General features: G+C 43.5%; 2 protein-coding genes and 1 long non-coding RNA gene across 3 annotated transcripts in view; 1 reads left to right on the forward strand and 2 right to left on the reverse strand.

The window, feature by feature from the left end:
- The window catches only part of zcchc14 (zinc finger, CCHC domain containing 14), a 35,177-nt gene extending 19,600 nt beyond the window's left edge, over positions 1-15,577 (reverse strand). Inside the window, exons 1-4 of the mRNA XM_085779902.1 lie at positions 14,783-15,577; positions 14,073-14,591; positions 10,897-11,130; positions 2,113-2,356 (exon numbers count right to left, since the gene is read on the reverse strand). Of these exons, the coding sequence (XP_085636028.1) occupies positions 2,113-2,356; positions 10,897-11,130; positions 14,073-14,573 (979 nt within the window). The 5' untranslated portion in view covers positions 14,574-14,591; positions 14,783-15,577. The remainder of the gene's footprint in view (positions 1-2,112; positions 2,357-10,896; positions 11,131-14,072; positions 14,592-14,782) is intronic.
- Positions 15,578-18,072: 2,495 nt separating this feature from the next.
- Positions 18,073-18,455, forward strand: LOC146986203 (uncharacterized). Its single transcript, XR_015036071.1, has 2 exons — positions 18,073-18,234; positions 18,265-18,455. It is a non-coding gene; the product is annotated as an uncharacterized LOC146986203 (long non-coding RNA).
- Positions 18,456-19,407: 952 nt separating this feature from the next.
- The window catches only part of jph3b (junctophilin 3b), a 43,822-nt gene continuing 43,303 nt past the window's right edge, over positions 19,408-19,926 (reverse strand). Inside the window, exon 6 of the mRNA XM_085779916.1 lies at positions 19,408-19,594. Coding sequence (XP_085636042.1) covers positions 19,514-19,594 — 81 coding nt within the window. The 3' untranslated portion in view covers positions 19,408-19,513. The remainder of the gene's footprint in view (positions 19,595-19,926) is intronic.

A 19,926-nucleotide genomic window follows, 5' to 3' on the forward strand; every position in this document is an offset into this window, starting at 1 on the left:
TGACAGGAACGCGCAGCAGCGGTTTTACATGAATTTACCTCTAAAACAACTCTCCACAGCTCTGAGCAGCTCGCAGCTCTGCTCCGCCGATCTAAAAATAGCTTACACCGACAATTAAAGGTAACGAACCTACTCCTAAAACTATAGGGATTATGGCAATGGGCTAACTTACCAAAATCTTGAACTATCCCTTTAATAGATGGGCGTGTGTGTGTGTGAGCAGGAGACCTCCAGGTATCGATTTAGACATGAAACCACATCATGTAGAGACAAGCAGCAGGGGAGAGGAGGATGTGAGGAGACGGAGAAGGAGGTGAATAATTGTTAAGAAAAGCGTTATATAAATAAAGTTTATTGTTGTTAATATTGTCACTACACACACAAACACACACTTCATCGCCTTGCATCGTGACAGTTGGGCAGCAACTGTGACAGGATCAAAAATGCCAATCTGAACCGCCACCCACACACACACACACACACACACAGAACTGGGCACACACTCTTTCTTCAGCGCAGCAGTGTGTGTGTGTGTGTGTCTGTGCACATGACACGACACGCTGATGACAGAGATAATAAATATCTCTCATGTTGTATCTGTGACTTCGCTGCTGTACGACTTAACAAATGAGGTACTGTGTATGTGTGTGTGTGTGTTTGCGCTTTCCTGCATTCGTGTTTTATGTTGTTTCTACATACTGAATGTGTTTGTGTGTATTTTCTATGCTGGTGACAGCTATGCGGTGTGACCATGAGGTAGTGAGATAGCTGGGTATTGTGTTACAGACAGAGGCGCAGGGCCAAGACAATAACAGAGTGGGCTGCCGACCCCGCCTCAAACCACATGCTGCACTGTGGGGTCCTATGATATCAATACATAAATGAGACTATTTTGATTTGCCTCATAACTGTCACGGTTTATTGTCCCACTTTGACAGAAAAATTATGATAATGTTACTTACAGATTTGTCTACATACAAGTTATAATGAATAACAACCTCACAGTTTAAAGTGCTTTCAGATAATGTGTGTTATGATTTCGCCTTTTGAATTGAACTGAACTTGACATGGTGAAGCAGCATTTAGCTGTTATGCTGCACACAACTGGAACAAACTACCAGCAGAACTGAGATCAGCTCCAACTGTGAGCACCTTTAAATCCAGGTTAAAAACATTTCTCTTTTCCTGTGCTTATAGCTGAGCTCTTTTTAATAACTTTAAACTTTATCTATGTTCTTTTCTTTTACTTTTTTATTCCCTCTTTGCTCCTGCTTTTAACTGTGTTTTTTCTTTTTATGCTTTTTGTCTTTATTGACATTGCCTTGGTATGAAATGTGCTATATAAATAAAGACCTTGCCTTGAACTGATTAAGACTTCTGTCATTATCATGTTTGTTTCATTTTAGCCTTTTTCATTTCTGAGTACGAATCACTGATACTTAGAGACTTGATTTATTTTCCCAGTGTTTGAGATGCAACTGAGATTTCTTTCTGCCCGTTAACAACAACAAAAAAATAAACACTTAAACCCATGGAATAAAAAAGTTAACATGAAAATATCGAGATGCACGACTTTGAGTTCAAATCTCAACAGTTTTTATTCAGCTTTAACTTGACAGAGACAGATCCTAAAGAGTTACGATGATCGACCCTGAACCTGTTTTCATGTCCATCTTCAACTCACATACTACAACGCAGATCACTCTCTCTCACACACACACACACACACACACACACGCAGCCTTAGGGCAGCATTCTTTAAGCTTAGTAGAAGAGCTCAGATGTGCCAACATGCCACGTCTTGTTCAACTGGGCTTAACTGGGTGCACACACACACACTCACACACACTCACACACTGCATGCCGACATGCACAGATGGAGGGTGGGGGTAAAAAGCCCCATAAATACATACGTACAGCACAGTTAGTGAGTGAGACAGACAGAGAGAGAGACACTGAGGTTGAGTAGAAGAACACATCAGCACAGGAGAAAGTGTTTCCATTACATAAGAGTGTGTGTAATGTAACTGGTGCAGGGTCGTCGTCGTCGTTAGTGAAGCAACATTTTATTAAGAAATTGTCATAAAAACAGCAGCTTGTCCAGTCGCTCACCTTTTCCTGCTTTTCCCCTTGTTGTTGTTGTTGTTGTTGTTGCTGCATCCAGGCCTTGTCCTGCAGCAGGTAGAGGAGGGGGCAGATGAGGAAGAGGAGGTGGTGGTGGAGGTGGAGGAGGAGGAGGAGGAGGAGGAAGGAGAGGAAGGTCTGGGAGAGGAGGGGTGAGGTCTTGGCCGACAGTTTGATCCCCTTGTCCCTTGGTGACCCCGGTGGTTGTGCCCGCCGCCTCTCTGGCCTGGCCCTGGAGGACGATGGGGGAAAGGGTCAAGGGTCAAGACCACATGATCACAGACCGAGGAGAAGGTGGGAGATCAATAAAGTGTGTCCAAGCTAATTTCAGTAGTAATAAATAGTAACGTTGTGACAGTTTGTATGAATTAAATTCAACCTTTATTCTCACTGTACAGCCCACACATGACACGATACATAAGTTTAGTGATGGGGCCATTCAATAATACTGTATTATGTATTATTCTATGTCAAAGGGATAGTGCAACATTTTAGCAAATTGGCCCATTGCTATAATCCATATAGTCTTAGGAGTAGGTTCGTTACCTTTAATTGTCGGTGCAAAGCAAGCTATTTTTAGAATGGCGGAGCAGAGCCGCGAGCTGCTCAGAGCTACGCTACGGAGGCTAATGGGATGCAGAGACTGCTTGCCGAAAAATTGCCCTCGACGGGAACGCACATCAGCAGTTTTGAATGAATTTACCTCGAAAACAACTCTGTCTGGTAACGTTGTGTTATTATCTCATAGCGTGGTGAATGTGCAGGTCACAACTTGTCCACCAGAGCGTTGTGGAGTTGTTGGATTGTGTATTTGATGAGTTTGATGAGGGAAACCAAGAAATCCCATGAGCCTCCGTAGCGTAGCTCTGAGCAGCTCGCGGCTCTGCTCCGCCGTTCTAAAAATAGCTTGCACCGACAATTAAAGGTAACGAACCTACTGCTATGACTATAGCGATTATGGCAATGGGCCAATTTGCCAAAATGTTGAACTATCCCTTTAAATATATCATCAAATTCTACCAATGGAAATTTGCTTGGACACACTTGAAAATAGTGACTGAGTTTGTTCTTGTGTCATATGTGAATGTCTTTGCTAAAGATCAGTCAAACAGTGAATTCTGCTTCCCACACTGTTTCTCCCTCTTCACACACACAGGGCAACACTCAACCAACATCTAAAACGAATGCATCACTTAAGCTCAGTGCTGTCAATGCATGAACAAATTCAAAGCCTCTCTCTCTCTCTGTCTCTCTCTCTCTCTCTAGAGCTGGCACGGTGCTAAAACAAAGTGAGGAGAAAGATTTGGCAGCGCAGAGCAAACCAATATTTAACCAGGCAGTTTGACTGAGAGGGCGCTCGTATTTATAGCAACACCCTCGAAGAGCAGTTTTAGGGAGATAGAGGAAGACAGAGAGACAACATTCGCATATTTGAACCCGAAGCTGCTTTTTCGGATGAATCGGATGAACAAACAACGGCTGCAATGTGGCGTCAGGAAGACGCTGCAGCGATGAGTCTGATGTGATGTCACACTGACATCAAAATCAAGACGTTGGATCAACACAACGTAAAACTAAAACTCTGTACCTTACATGGCCAGCGACAAAACAGCTTCCACAACATAATGTAATGTAATAATGCATGTCATAATGTAGCACTGTTCAGTCAATGTACTTAACAAGCTAATATTGCTGTATGTGCAATATTGAAGTACTTTGAATATTTAAATCCCCCACTCTTATTTAAGTTATGCATACAATGTATATAGCCAAGGTTTCTATACATATTTTTTCAGTTTTTATACCTGTGTGCTTGAGCTGCCGTTTTATGTAAATGTCCCAACTGAGGGATGAATAAAGTTTTCTAATTCCTTATCTTGACGTCAGATTGAACAGCTAAGATTTTTTTTCCAGGTAGACAGTTGAGACCAAAACAGAGTCAAAAAGAGTGAGCGGACTAAAAATAAAATCCATCATTCACGTCTCATCAGCTTTAGGAGGCAGGAGTGGAGCGGGTCATGTTGTGCCCTCAAAAAAAAAAAAAAAAAACTGGGTACAAACAAAAAAACAAAACAAAAAACTGATAACTGCAACTGATATTTTAAAGCAAATCTGTTGTTGGTTAGTTTAATGAATGTTTTACCAAAAGCAGAACATTAGCATGTGGTAATCCTGAACCACAGAGAGTCAGTCTCTTCACACAAACAACACGATTCTTCAAACCCAAAAAGACCACATGATTATGAAATATTACCCCCGATCCAAAGCCAGCGCTGTAAACAGTTTGTCACTATACTACACTGTTTATAATCTCAATGACACATTATCAAAGCATATTCTGCCTCACTTTGGCCAAATATTTCTGTTTGAAGAAGAGATTTTAGGTTCAATTCATTGTTTACTGTATCTTTCAATGTTGTTTGCTCTGTATAATATATGGACATTTGGCCAGCGAGTATATTTAAACCGACTGTAACACATTGTTACGTTTAAAAACAGGCTGCAGATGCAATGTGGTTTTGTATCTCCCCTCGTTTAAATAAAGGTTATTACTTCAACCTTCATGTTTCTCTATGTCAGCAGGAAACACGCCATTAAAGATAAAAATGTTGCACTGGAGAGTACGGCTGTCCAAAAAAAATCCAATATGTGCTATTACATAGAGTCACACACACCCACACACACTCACACACACCCACCCACCCACACACACACACACGTGCACACACAGTATGAGGTAGTAGATCTGAAAACAATTAAGTGTGCTACTGCCACATCTGCATGTTAGTGGCCCAAGCTGCAAACTCTCTGCAGACTGGAAGCGGATCCAACTCTGCAACACTGTAGGTGCACGAAGCAAAAACAGGGACGTGAGTCAGCGCCATGGATTGTCAGGAAAGAAAGAAAGAAAGAAAGAAAGAAAGAAAGAAAGAAAGAAAGAAAGAAAGAAAGAAAGAAAGAAAGAAAGAAAGAAAGAAGACATTGGGAAATTAAATAAATAAATACATGTTCCAGATATTTCAATAACACATGAACCTCCTCGAGTGCTGCTTGTAACAACAGTACAGTAAAACAACCAAAAACTATAAAAACCCAGCGTGTGCCGACAGCAGCTCGCCCTCCCTTCTCCTGCAGCAGCAGTCAGCTTAACTCTGCTGTTAATTCTGACACTGGCATTGCTTTTTATAGATATATAAAGCACTCATATAATAGGGTGATTATGCAGGTCTGCACAGGCCCAGCAGTTGTGGCCCGATGCATTGAATGTGCCGTTCATCAGCCCACCGCAGCACGTCTGTTGTTCAGGACCCTGACGGAGAAAACCAATTTCAGCTACTCCTCCTCCGGAGTGACTCGGCATCCAGCTGCTTTGTGTTAAAATAAACTTGTGCAAGTTGACTTAAAATCCTGCAGGAAGAACTGGCTGCAGCATCTGGAGCAACATTAAAATTGTGCTAAAGTGAGTCATTTGGATGAGGAGTCCTTTTACGTCTTTGTACATCCACTTCAAAATGAAATATGGTTAATCCACTACATTTATCTTACATACACAGTAGAGTCACTGGTTCATTTTAAGTTTTAAGGACCTGTGTGTTGGGCGAAGGATACAATATTCAAAATTGTGTTTTCATTCGAGTAGATCACCTGAGAACTAGTACTTTTATTAGATTAGCATCACCCCTGCATGTCTACATGGGGAGTGGGTCGTCTTCTACAGGTTTTGTCAACAGCAGTGGCCATCGAGCCTTTTCAGCCAAAGATCCCTGAGCTCAGAGGAAACATCTACCTATTGTAACATGAAGAGGAAAAGATTTCCAACTTGAGGCCTCTTTATTTGGCCGAGCAGCATTTAAGAGCAACAGCAAAAGAATTGCACAATAAATCACATTTTTAAAGCAGAAGTAAGTGATATATTTGTGTTAATATAAGTCTTAAATAGTTATATCTTCCGACAGCAATCACTTACATAGAGTGTTTGGTCTGAAACACGGGTCTGTCAGTCACTCTGCTCTGCTCTGAGCCGAAGAGAAAACATTTATCGTATCCTACAGTTTTTATCCAATGAGGAGAGAGAACGGCATGCAGGGCTGTGTGTGCAGCCAAGGGACGCCGTGAATGTGGCGACGTAGGGACGAGGACTGTTATGGTGCGTTCAAGGAAACTCGTATTTTTCCGACCGTGAAGTTGTACCAGTTCGATCTGGTACGAGTTCACGGGTCAGAAGTTACGAGTGGCCGTTATAGTGACTTTCACAGGTAAAACAGGTCGGAGAAACACGAGTGGGTTGCCTGGAACGCTACAAAGTCGTAAGTTGTGACTTGAAGCTGTAATTTACGATTTCAAAAGCCTGCCTGGAACGCAGCATTAGCGAAAACGACCGGACCACTTACTTCTGCTTTAATTCTAACTGAATATTGAATTTCATTCCAACAAAAACTACGGGCAAGGCCGCCTATTTTGCATTTTAATGAGAAAAACTAGTTTGTTCGCACTAGACAAAAGAAAAATCTTATATATAAGCACCATTGTTAACTGTTACTGTTTCACTCCTTGTCTGCCCGCGGAGGCAACAAGTAAAAACACAGACAGAGCAACTCTGCCGTCGCAGCCCACACTGTGATCAGAGATGGAATTGCAGCTTCTGGAAAAGTCTTAAAGGGGCCATATTATGGAAATATCACTTTTTTAAGGCTCTTTAACATATATTTGGGTGTTTGCCTTCCGGACACCAAAATGTGAGAATTGACAAAAAAAATCTATAATTTTCAGGCTACCTAGTTTGAAATCCACGAGCTGTTCCCTCAGTTGTCTTCCAGTGATGTAACTAGGATTTGAATTTGCATATCCCACCCCTACCTGGTACTGGTAGAAGGGGCGGGACAAGCAGTGGCATTTAAAGGGACAGGCACTGAAACCAGTCGTTCTGAACAGGGCTGTTTTGAGAGGATGAAAAGAGCTGTGATGTTTGATCCTTGGGGTATTTTGACCAAAGCATGTCACAGACTTGTCTTTAAGACACCTGGGAACTATTTTAATTTGTGGAAAAGGGGGCGTAATAGGTCTCCTTTAAAGATCTGCCTGTAGTTTTTTACTGTTTTCACCTAATGATGACATTTTAAAGTTCAAGAGAATCAGGGGGAGATTAATGACAGGAAAATCAATGTGCCACTGCTGACGATTGACACTTTTTGGCCACAGTGACAACTGTTTTGTGAGATTTACATAATTAGAGCTGAATTAAATTAAGTAAATGACGACTTGATGAGTAGAACAAACTCCAATAACTACTCTCTCTCCTTTTAGCAAGCTTTCAACCATCTCCTGGCTTCATCTGGCTCCACATCTGTTCCTCCACTACGCGCCAACTTTAGTCTGTTTGGTGCTGATCAGTAGCACTTTAAAGTTTGTGCCTCTGATGAGAAGTTGTTATAAAACTACCACAATGAGCTTAAACACTGTGTAAAGCGAAGACACAGCTGAGACCTGATCCTTTTCCCATTACTCTGAGTCATTTGACTTACTGTAAATATAAAAATGTGGATTAGTGCAGCTTTAAGCAAAGGTTTCGAACACTTCTTCTTCCACCACTGATAAAATGAGACCTTAGCGATGGTTGGTTACTATTTATACTCCCTCTCCAGCTTCCTCGCGCTGCGGCTCTCGTAAACCTTGTTGCACAAGAGAAAACACGTCGTTACAGCCTTCAGCCCTTTACTTATTGTGTCAGATTGTATCTACATTTGACGACAGTGGGCCTGGATAAACGCTGCCCTACTGTAGATAATGTATGAGACTCCACTGGTTCACAATGAAACCCTGTCATTCCTTTTCCGAGCACTAAGGGAAGGAAAGACAGCCAGAGAGAGAGGGAGAGAGAGAGAGTAAGAGCATTTATAACTTCCTGGGGATTCACTGGAGACACACACACACACACACACACACACACATACACACACATGCACAGGCTCACAGGCACACACGCTCACACACACACCACAGTGGGTTGATTTCAGCATAGAGAAATGTGCTGACCTGCACTAAGCAGGAGCCAAGGGCAACAAAACACTAAATACAAACGCTCCTCTCTGAGCTGGGTACTTTCCCTTGACTGCTCACACATGTTTAAACAGTGTGTGCCTCTGCCTGCCTCTCACTGAACATTCAACAGTGTGTGTGTGTGTGTATGTGTCTCAGTGAGTGTGTGTCTGTGTGTCTCTGCAGAAGACAGGAAAAAATAAGCACCGTTTTGCCTCTTCGACTTTGTTTTTCCATCTGTCTTCATCTCTTTCACGCTGATAAATAGTTTCTTTCTCTTCCTTAATCTCCACAAGATGATCCCAGATGTTACTGTAAGAGGAGGTTAATGAACCACTCATTTCCCCTGCATCAGTGGGAAACCCCCCTCCCATCCCTCCATCTGTGATCTTCGTCTTTTATTACAACACGTCCAGGCCAGTGCGACCACATTTGGTTGTAAACAACTGCTGCCTTTTCCTACCTGATGTTTTTTTTTCTTTCTTTCTTTCTTTCTTTCTTTCTTTCTTTCTTTCTTTCTTTCTTTCTTTCTTTCTTTCTTTTCTTTTTTTTTACTGTATAAACCCTATTTGGACATTTTATGGTTTGACTGCTGCTGATGCTGTTGTTGTTAGAGTGGAGCGCATTACTTCACATTGCAAAAGAAAATGATCACATGACAGAGGCTGGGCTTGTTCAAACTGCACATGCTGCTTCACTAACTCAGCACATGCTATTATTACACAGGATGTAAAAATTAAAAAAAAGAGTGGGACATCGAGAAAAACTCTGAACATCTGAGCAACACGTCATCGTTTGTTTATCTATGCAAATACAGATGTGTGAAGTTACAGTTCTCCTACAGTACCCCTCTTCATGGTTCAGTAATAACAATAATGTTTGTCAGATTTTTGTCATATGTTTTAAGTTTCTTACTTTTGAGCCGTTCAATCTGGAGTTATTTCATTTTCAGCTTTAATATTTAAAACCCCAAATATTTGGTGTGTTAGCTCTGTGCTCAAGCCATAACAAATCACTTTTTTTTAATAGATAGGGCGTTTTAAAGTTGCATATTCACAAGAAAAAACCTCAGATATTCTCAGAAATGTGCAAGAAAAAACTCTAAAATTTGTGTGGTTTTTTTTCTATCAAAATAGGAATCACGTCCAACTTTGCACACCCAGACAGTTGTTGCTTGTTTTGCGTTACGCCTGCAGTGGAAGATCTTATCAAACTCTACTTTCAGTTGGATTTGGATTTAGCAATAAGGAAATACTTGTTATTTTAGCCCAGAATTACCTCATCACTCTGGTGCATGTGCTCTTCCACACACGTGTTTCTTTCTATGATTAAAAAAAAGAGTTGTGTTCTTGCAAATGTGACTTTTTTCTCGCACACTTACACGTTTCTCACTAGATTTTGCATTTTCTCTCATGAATTTGTCATTTTTATATAAAAAAAAAGTGTATTTTTCTCATAAACGTGCAACTTTAAACTTGGAAATTTGCCCTTCTCTCCTTTAGCTTGTCTTTTTTTTTACTGCAGTGACCCTAAAATGCCGTCCAACATGAGTTCACTGTGACTCAGAAGTTTGCAAGGCTGTGTGCTGATGCTAGCAGCCTTTCATTTCTGAGCAAGTCACAGCCACAAACTGTAACTGTGAGGGTGTAAAGCCCTGCACGCCTCCGCTGTTAAAGTTAAAACCTCAGATGGAAACAAAGCAGGAACAAACACACAAACACACTCTGCTCTATAGCGCCACCAGTGATCAAATACTCAACACTTCCCACTGTGGAACCACAGGATACACAATACTGTAATACTTGTGAGTGCTCTTAAAGGGATAGTTCAACATTTTTGGCAAATTGGCCCATTGCCATAATCCCTATAGTTTTAGCAGTAGGTTTGTTACCTTTAATTGTCGGTGCAAGCTATTTTTAGAACGGTGGAGCAGAGCCGTGAGCTGCTCAGAGCTACGCTACGGAGGCTCATGGGATTTCTTGGTTTCCCTCATCAAACTCATCAAATCCAACAACTCCAAAACACTCTGGTGGACAAGTTGTGACCTGCACATTCACCACGCTATGAGATAATAACTGAACTTTATGAGATGGAGTCGTTTTAGACGTAAATGCAGAGACTGCGTGCATCAACGGTTTTGCATTAATTTACCTCTAAAACAACTCTGTCTCGTAACGTTCTGTTATTATCTCATAGCGTGGTGAATGTGCAGGTCACAACTTGTCCACCAGAGCGTTTTGGAGTTGTTGGATTGTGTATTTGCAACCAAGAAATTCCATTAGCCTCCGTAGCGTAGCTCTGAGCAGCTCATGGCTCTGCTCCGCCGTTCCAAAAATAGCTTGCACAGACAATTAAAGGTAACGAACATACTGCTAAAACTATAGGGATTATGGCAATGGGCCAACTTGCCAAAATGTTGAACTATCCCTTTAATGTGACTTTTGTTTATATTTTGCGTTTTAATTTCAGCGCTCCGTGGCTAAAATGAAATATATCATGCTTTATATCTACAATGAATCTATATTAATGAAGATTTTTGCAACAGAAACACTATTCAAAGGGTTCCTCCCTCCTTTGCATCCACTTACAACTGAACACATAAACTGATATCCAGCCAATTTAGCCAAAGTTCAAACAACCAAATATTAATAATAAGTCATATACTGAGAATGTTTTGCTGTCATTAAATGTAGATGATGAACACCAACAGATCCAGACTATACGTCGCTTCCCTACCCGGTGCCAGCAGGTGCAGTGTGCGTGGCAGGGCTGGCAGGCAGACAGGGGCAGGTAGGCGGCGCTGGCATCGGGCAGCGAGCAGACAGCGGGGGACAGCGAGGCGGCGGCCGGAGGCAGCGACACGGTCTGATGATGCTGATAGTGGTGGTGATGCGGTTGAGCGTAACAAACGGCAGCTCGATCCCCGCCTGGCCCTGCTGCTTGAGCCTCTCCCGCTCCACCGCTGCTCACCTGGAACAAGCAACATGCAGGGGCAGTGAGAGGAGGAAGGGAACTGTCCGTCAAAAGAGTCGGTTTCACTGTAAAGGCAGCGTTTAGAGTTTATAAATGATCAACATCCTGATCTGAACCTTTAGCAGCTGTGATTCACATATTTTGCATGTGTGGCAGTGATTTTGAGTCGATATCTTATCAAACTAAAGCTCTGCAGGCCTTTAAGTTACAGTTAAGCTGCTGCTTGAAGAGGAAATTTAAAGGGATAGTTCGACATTTTGGCAAATTGGTCTATTGCCATAATCCCTATAGTCATAGCAGTCAGAGGAAGCTCAGAGGGGATCGTGCCTTCGCTGTGGCAGCTCCAAAACTGTGGAACAATCTGCCTCAGCACATCAGACAGGCCTCCTCTCTGTCTGTTTTTAAATCCCACCTTAAGACCCACCTATTCTCCCTGGCTTTTAACACCCAGTAGGCAGTTGACTTCATTTATTTTATTTTAATGATTTTATTTATTTGTTTTTATTTGTTGATTTTAATTCTGTTTTATCGTATTTTATTTTATCTTATTGTGTCCATTGTTTTTATTGTGCTTCTGTTGTGTTACCTATATTTTATCTTGCTGTGCAGCACTTTGGAAACCTTTGTGTTTGTTTAAATCGTGCTATATAAATAAAATTGGATTGGATTGGATTGGATAGCAGTAGGTTCGTTACCTTTAATTGTCGGTGCAAGCTATTTTTAGAACGGCAGAGCAGAGCCATGAGCTGCTCAGAGCTACGCTATGGAGGCTCATTGGATTTCTTGGTTTCCCCTCATCAAACTCATCAAATACACAATCCAACAACTCCAAAACACTCTCATGGACAACTTGTGACCTGCACATTCACCACGCTATGAGATAATAACAGAACGTTATGAGAGACAGAGTTGTTTTCGAGTTGTTTGCAAAGCTAGAACTACATCCCATACAGTGATTTCAAATGCGCAACTATTTCCGAGTATTTGCTTCATGTGTCGTTAATCGTGCTACATAATCATACATGATTATATCATAGCTCGCGTCTCTGCCCCGCCGATCTCAAAACAGCTTGCACCGACAATTAAAGTTAAAGCAGAAGCAAGTGATATATTTGTGTTAATATAAGTCTTAAATATTTATATCTCCCGACAGCAATCACTTACATAGAGTGTTTGGACCGAAACACGGGTCTGTCAGTCACTCTGCTCTGCTCTGAGCCGAAGAGAAAACATTTATCGTATCCTACAGTTTTTATCCAATGAGGAGAGAGAACGGCATGCAGGGCTGTGTGTGCAGCCAAGGGACGCCGTGAATGTGGTGACGTAGGGACGAGGACTGTTATGGTGCGTTCAAGGAAACTCGTAACTCGTGTTTTTCCGACCTGTGAAGTCATACCAGTTCAATCTGGTACGAGTTCACCGGTCGGAAGTTACGAGTGGCCGTTATAGTGACTTTCACAGGTAAAACAGGTCGGAAAAACACGAGTGGGTTGCCTGAAACGCTACAAAGTCGTAAGTTGTGACTTGAAGCTGTAATTTACGGTTTCAAAAGCCTACCTGGAACGCAGCATTAGCGAAAACGACCGGACCACTTACTTCTGCTTTAACAAAGTTACCCCTGAGGCTATAGGGATTATGGCAATAGGTGAATTTGCCAAAATGTTGAACTATCCCTTTAATACAGAAGCTATAAAACGATAAATTCACCAGAAAACTAACTGCTGCAATCGACAGGCTGAACTCCCGCTCACTGTCGGTTTTCACTCACAAGCATGTAATTTACTGAGGAGGAGGAGGAGCGTCGTGTTAACAGCAGCTCTGTCATTGACAGCGGCTCACCTGTAATTTTTTGGGTGTACGGTTATGGTAGATTGTTGCACTCATTTGTCATACATTTGTCCTGGGTTTCGTTGTGGAAACACCTTGACATTTTGTCAGCGTTTCACCTGGTGTGTTGTTGTGACACCGTCTGTTTCCTCTGAGCAGGTGAAACTCCACCTGTGGCCCCTGACGGACGTGCAGAGGTGGCGATGACTCAGACACTGGTTTAACACCCAGTGCTCTGAATCTTATCAGACGGAGGAGGATTCACAGCACTATCGCTCCTGATTCATCAGATTCTTGATAACAACTATTTGTTTAAACCGTCGTTGGGTTTCCATGTTTTCAACCAGTCCCCTCAATGAGACCTTTACCTGTACCATGAGACTGTACAGGATCATTTTTGGGAGCTGCTTCCACTTCATCCTCGCATGGAAAGTGTTTATTATTTAAAAACTGCATTGGTGATAATAAGTTAATTTCTAAGAGCATATAAATAATAAAGTTAGATTAGAACTTGTCTTGACATGGGTTAGGGTTTACTCTTAATCTATCCCTGCTTTCAGCTATTCCCTCTCCTCCACTTTCATTATAAACATTACCCATTACTTTCAGCAGAGGTGTGTTAATCGGCTCCATGTGCTTGTGTTCTGATCTAGTTAAATATATATATATATGTGTGTATATTTATTTTTCTTTACCTTTGTGTATTCATATACAAGATACAAGATGAGTGTGACAATGTATGTATGGTCTCAGTATATGGGGAATAAGGGCTTGACAGGGTGGAAGGGGTTCGAGTTCAAATTGTGCTTCTACTGTATTCAAATGAACAGATGTATTATGTTTAAAAAAACAAAACAATAAAAACATGAGAAAGAAAAAAAAAGATTTCATAATCTCCCTGCTATTAAATTTCAACACATGTGAGGTGGTTTCTTGATGCATACGGTTTGCATGAGACATAAGTTATTTCCCCTCTCAGCAGATTGTAAGACCAGTGTTTAAACTTCTCCTCCTAACTCGTGTTGTTTGTAAACTCTCTGCTCAGAGCATCCCTCCCCTCCCCTCCCCTCCCTCCCCTCCCCTCCCTCCTCTCCCCTCCCCTCCCCTCTCACCTGCAGGATGTCCTGGATCTGGCTGAGCTGCTGCCTCAGCACCTGCTTCTGGTGGAAGCTGAAGGCCGGGTGGTTGGAGGCCATGGTGAACAGCAGCAGGAACTGCTCCTCTGTCCTGCCGTCGTTCAGCGCCAGCCCGTAGTTATTGATCACCGTGTCCGTGTGGGTCAGGGTCCGGTAGAGGACCCCCGCCGCCTCCCGGTTGTCCGAGCTGAGCAGGGCGAGCGACACCAGCAGCTTGCTGCGCACCACCTCGTCGGTGATGTTGGTGAGGCCCGACAGGTCGGCGGGGTTGTTGGCTTTGATCTCCGCATCCCGCAGCGAGTGGTAGTCCTTGCGGGCCAGGTCCTCCAGGCAGGAGCCGAGGAAGCGCAGCTCGATGGGGACGCAGAGGTCCAGGATCCCGCACAGGAACTCTGCTCTCTGGGCCGAGGAGAGGGAGGAGAACCAGCGGTACACCCCCTCCCTCTGGACGCAGCTGCGGCTCTCCACCATCCTCATACATCCACTGAACCGGCGCTGCTCGGACAACAAGTGGTGCGGAAACGTCAGACTTTCTACTGAGAGTGAACTTGACAACAAAGGGAGCGTGGGTGTATGTGTGTGTATGTGTGGACTGTGTATGTGTGTATGTGTGTGCGTAATTGCGCAGGAGCGCGTGAGCGGCGCTGCTCTCAAGTGGCCATAAAGTCAGAGTTTAGTTTATTTACCAACTTCGCTGAACTCGGTGACTGAACTGAGGCTGTTTCTCTCGCTACGTTTGTTTCCACTCACGGCGGCCACGGGGAAAAGCAACAGTCGTTTCCTTTGTTGGAGGAACCGAGCAGCAGCAGCAGCAGCACCGGGCCTTTCCCCGACCACAACCTCTCCAAAGTCGCCTGTTTTGTTTTTGTAGAGCACGGTCAGTCCGGACTGGAGTCCCTCCGGCTTGTCCCCCTCCGCCGGTCGGACCGCAGCCCCCCACCCCGCCCCCCCCCTCCCCTGGAGCCGCAGAGACGGATCCTGCAGGCTGGTACAGAAGATGAAAACACGCCGCCCCATTCAAGGAGACTATTTGATCGGAGCCGCCCCGCTCTGCTGTCCCGCACAGCACAACAACCCATTCCTGTGGAGTCGCTCCTCCGTCCTCATGGTTTCCCCCCCCACCACCTCCAAAAAAAAAAAAAAAAAAAAAAAACTTGTGCAGGAGGAGAAAGCAACAAACCGCAAAGTCTCGACTGTGCTACCGAGAAGAGACGGTGCTGGGGTTAAACTCTTAAAACAAAGCTGGTTTGGCCTAAAGCTGCTGCTGTCGCCGCTGGAAATAACATTATTAACATTTCCACACAACTTGTGGTGGAGGGAAAAAATGACTCACCGATGATACCGCGGGGTTTCTTCAATGTCCATGAATGAATTTAGTGCAGAATCGTAGCTGTCCAGTCCAGCTCCTGTAATCTGCCATGAGTCTTCAAGTCGAGAAAAAAACAGCTGTGTTTAACATTATCCCAACTCTGGCACCGAAACCAGCCCACTATACAAAAAATACTCGCTCTGATTGGCTGAGAGTCCGGTCTGTCATCGATTGTCTCTCGTGATTGGCCCAAACCCAACCCTGCTGTTTCACATCTTTTTCTCATGTGCTCATACATATATCAGCTACCGGAGCTTTAAAGTGCCAGACACACGTGTATTCGACTATTTTAAGATGATAAAAGTTCATATTCATACTCCTGACGACTAATTATTATTTATTAACTTAGTTCATATTACTTTATTTGACTTTTTTTAGAGGGATGATTATCAGATATCATAGTTTACTAAACAATAAAGATAGCTAAAAAAAAAAATGTAATTGAATTAGAAAGGAGTGTGACAATCACCACATGTGTTCAAACTTATGAAGATACTTTAATAATTTAAAACAATGCCAATGTTGTTCATTTTTTGGACACCACAAATAAAAAATATAGCTGTATGAACATAAAGTGTGGCTATAAAGACACCAGCTGTTATGCTGCACTTCTTATTATTATTCTGTAGCCTGATATACTGATGGTTATAAACTACATTTTGAGTTAACTCCTCTTGTGTCCAACTGTGCAGCCGCCCCCCTGATTTGTAGTTGACATCTAGAGCCAGAAGATGGCGTCAAACACCCACAGAGAGAGTCACACAGAGTGGATGTGAAGAAGATGGTCCATGTTGATGCAGCAGAGCAGAGCAGAGCACTCAGTCTGCACGCTGATGATGGATGTGGTGTTGTAGCCTCCGTGACACCTGCACATTACCTGTCTGAATCCGCACCCCTCACTGTAAATCACCGCTGGTTAAACACAGATTCAGACTGACTCGGTAATGAGACGTGTTTCCTCTTTAATGTTTGTTTTCCTGTGTTAATCCTCTCTCTCTTTCTCACATCCTCCTCCCCTCCCTCCCTCCCTCCCTCCCTCCCTCCCATTGAGAACCTTGGTCTCTAGAGGTATAAACCCCCCCCTCTCCTCCCATCCAACATGGCCCCGCCCCTGCACTGACAGAGGAAAATTCAGTTAATGTTGCTATAGTAACCATACCACATCCTCTCAAGCAGGCCTGTACCACTCCCATCTCCGCACCGGGGATGCTGCCTAATGCACAATCACACACACACACACACTCACACAGACACACACACAGAGTGAGTAGTATGATATTAAAAACACAAGAGCCAGTCGTCATTTTCTTTCCAACACTTTCATTATTTTCTCCACATAACTCAAAAACAAAACAGAGTAATTCCCAGAAACATAAAGAAAGAAAGAAAGAAAGAAAGAAAGAAAGAAAGAAAGAAAGAAAGAAAGAAAGAAAGAAAGAAAGAAAGAAAGAAAGAGTCAAACTATAGAGAGAGAGAGAGCGTGGCATGCTGTAGCATGCTGCGGACTAACAGGGTGGCGCAGGGCATCGTCACCAGGCTGATGATGGCGTGGTGGTGGTGGTGGTACAGCAGAGCTTCTTCTTTAGACCGGTTTCCGTCTGGGACCCAAAATGAAATAGAAACACAATCTGTTCTGTTCTGCCTCTCAGGGTGCAGGCACGTTAGACTGGATGTGGGGGAAACACCAGAGATGAACCGACTGCAGAGTTTGATTTCCGATTCCATATAGTTTGAGAATTGCTGTCGGACAAAAAAAAAGAAACACAGCAATACATATATACTCTCTGCCGCCCCCCCCCCCTGCGCAACCCCCCTCCCCTTCCTCCTCCTCCTCCTCCTCCTCCTCCTCCTCCCTGTTAAGTTGTTACCAATGGCAACAGGCTCAGCCATCCCATCCTATCATGTGAAAGGAGGAAGATGCACACACATGGTCACACACTCTGATGAGCATTCATGTGCACACAATGCAAACAAACACAAGAGGTCGATCTGCGTGATGAGTTCGAGGGACACGGGAGAAAAAAACAGACAAACTGTCACTGGTGTTTTTCTGACTGAGGGGTCCTGGGTCGGTGGAGGTGGAGGTGGAGGAGCAGCTAAAGAGTGGAGGCGGTAAATCTCGACATCGATCCCAAGCCACTGCTGCCGACTATACGCTATACGACACACTTCCAACATACATTTGCACTAAAAATTTCTCTGAGAAAGTTTGTTCAGAGCATCACTTAGCCCCACATACGTAGAGACTTCCAGTTGGTTTCTGGCATCTGCTGCTTTTACTCAGCTCTCGGTGCCAAATAGGCCGTTCTCCAGGCGCTGCTCCTATCAAAACCTAACGTGTCGCATGTGCTTCTGAAGCATCTCTTTTTTGCTTTCAGATTCAATGCACAACTAAGATATTACAGTACATATACATGCATTGTTGTTGTAGTTGTTGTTGTTTTTGTATTTGCGCTACAAAAGCAAAGGCAGGTGGCGAGTCGACTAGTATGTTTTTTTTCAGACATCTTATGCAAGTACAGTATAAAAGATGTTGTTGTCTTCAGGTTAAGTTTTGAGAGAAGCAGTGGGAGACACTGGTTTATCAATATCATTTAGTCTTTTAAAAGCCATATTTACGTTGTTATACACACTTCACTGAAGGCGGTGTTTCCTCTACATACTTTTTGGCGAGCAGTAGGCGAAGGATGGTCATCCTTGAACTACCACCAACTCAGAGGAAGCTCCGTCCTCTGACTGGTGTGTGTGTGTGTGTGTGTGTGTGTGTGTGTGTGTGTGTGTGGAGGAGGAAGAGAGTAGGAGGGAGAGACTGAGAGAGAGAGAGCACAGCTGTCAGCCGATGCTAGTAGGCTAGATGTGGATGAGCAGTGACTGTGTCCTCATGAGATGCTCTTGTAAAGTTCATGAACAGCGTGAAAGGCCACTGAGCTACTTGGAGGCCACGCACACACACACACACACACACACACACACACACAAACATACACTGATGGAAAAGACGTCGAAGGTTGTCACAGATGCAAACACACTCACATTCTGCACAAAAAAAACATTTACACAGATGTACACAGCCGGCGATACTGTATTTACACAGTACAGTATGCACACAAGCATGCACCCATTTGCTCAGGAGACACACAACAGAGCAACAGAGGACAGATGAATCAGAGGGTAGATGAAGTGTGCATGTGTGTGTGAGTGTATGTGTGTGTGTGTGTGTGTGTGTGTGTGTGTGTGTGTGTGTGTGGGGAAGCCATCAACCAAGCATGTATCCAGACAACAGCGCACACTTGGCAGTATAAGCAACGCAGACACACACACACACACACACCGACACAGACCTCGAACCATCAGTAACAACACCTGGGCAGGCACCTGGGCAGGTGGAGGAAAAACCAAAAAAAGGCAGGAGTTGTTATATATAAAGAGGTGTGGAGGGTTACAAAATAAAGAATATATCCATCATCATCAACGTATTTGTACATGAGAGGAAATGTTAATAAATAAATTCAAAGTTACAAATCTGTTGAAAACTATGATTTGAAGATGAAAAAGTCTGTCTCGTCAGTCCTGTCTGCAGACAGTGGAAGCAGACATCCTAGCTGTAAATGCCAGATGCATCTCTCCTGGCCTGAGAGTCAGTCAGACCCGGTTCAGCCCACTTGAGTCCGGTTTGGGGACTAATTATATATCATCTTCCCCCCTTTGGTCCGGTATAAACTGGACACACAGTCCACCTTCCTTTTCTTCTCCTTCTTCTTCTTCTTCCACGTCGTCCACGTCTTTGGGCTTCTACGCAACGTCGCACATCTGTTTCACTACAACAACTGCACCAAGCTGGTCCAAAGTTAGCCCGGGTTGGTTTAGCCCCCGTTTAGCCCTCCTTGGTCCGGGTCAGTTCAGTTCAGTCCTCGCACCGGAAAAACACGAAGTAGTGGGGGGGCGGAGGGGACAGCGGGTTTGTCATAATACTCATACAGTATGAATTTATAGTTGTTGTTGTTGTTGTTGTAGCATAGATAGGCCGACTCTGAAAGCAGTGCTGTCTTTAAATAAAAAAGTGGATAAATAAAATAGCCACTCCTATGTTGAGCAGAATCACCATGACAACCAGGATAGAGCTGTAGGCCTGCGTGGGAGAGAGAGAGAGAGAGAGAGAGAAGGGGAGCGTGTCAATAATAAGGACACACACACACACAGAAAGCTGTTTTCAAGCGTTCATTATATCTAACCTGCACAACACATACTCACCCATTTACCATTCAAAACAACAACCAATACATTTACAATACAATACGACATGATATAATAGGATTATTCAATTAGATAATAATATAATAGGGCACATAAACTTCTAAACCAGCGTGTAGGTGGTAGTTTTAATGCACTTTACAGAACAAACTCACTATTTCGAACAGAAAGGTCAACAACCCCGACTCCTTTATAACCATATTTCTATGA

Source organism: Trachurus japonicus, chromosome 6 (genome assembly GCF_045865225.1).
Source record: "Trachurus japonicus isolate A0001 chromosome 6, Traja_1.0".
NCBI classification, from domain to species: Eukaryota; Metazoa; Chordata; class Actinopteri; order Carangiformes; family Carangidae; genus Trachurus; species Trachurus japonicus.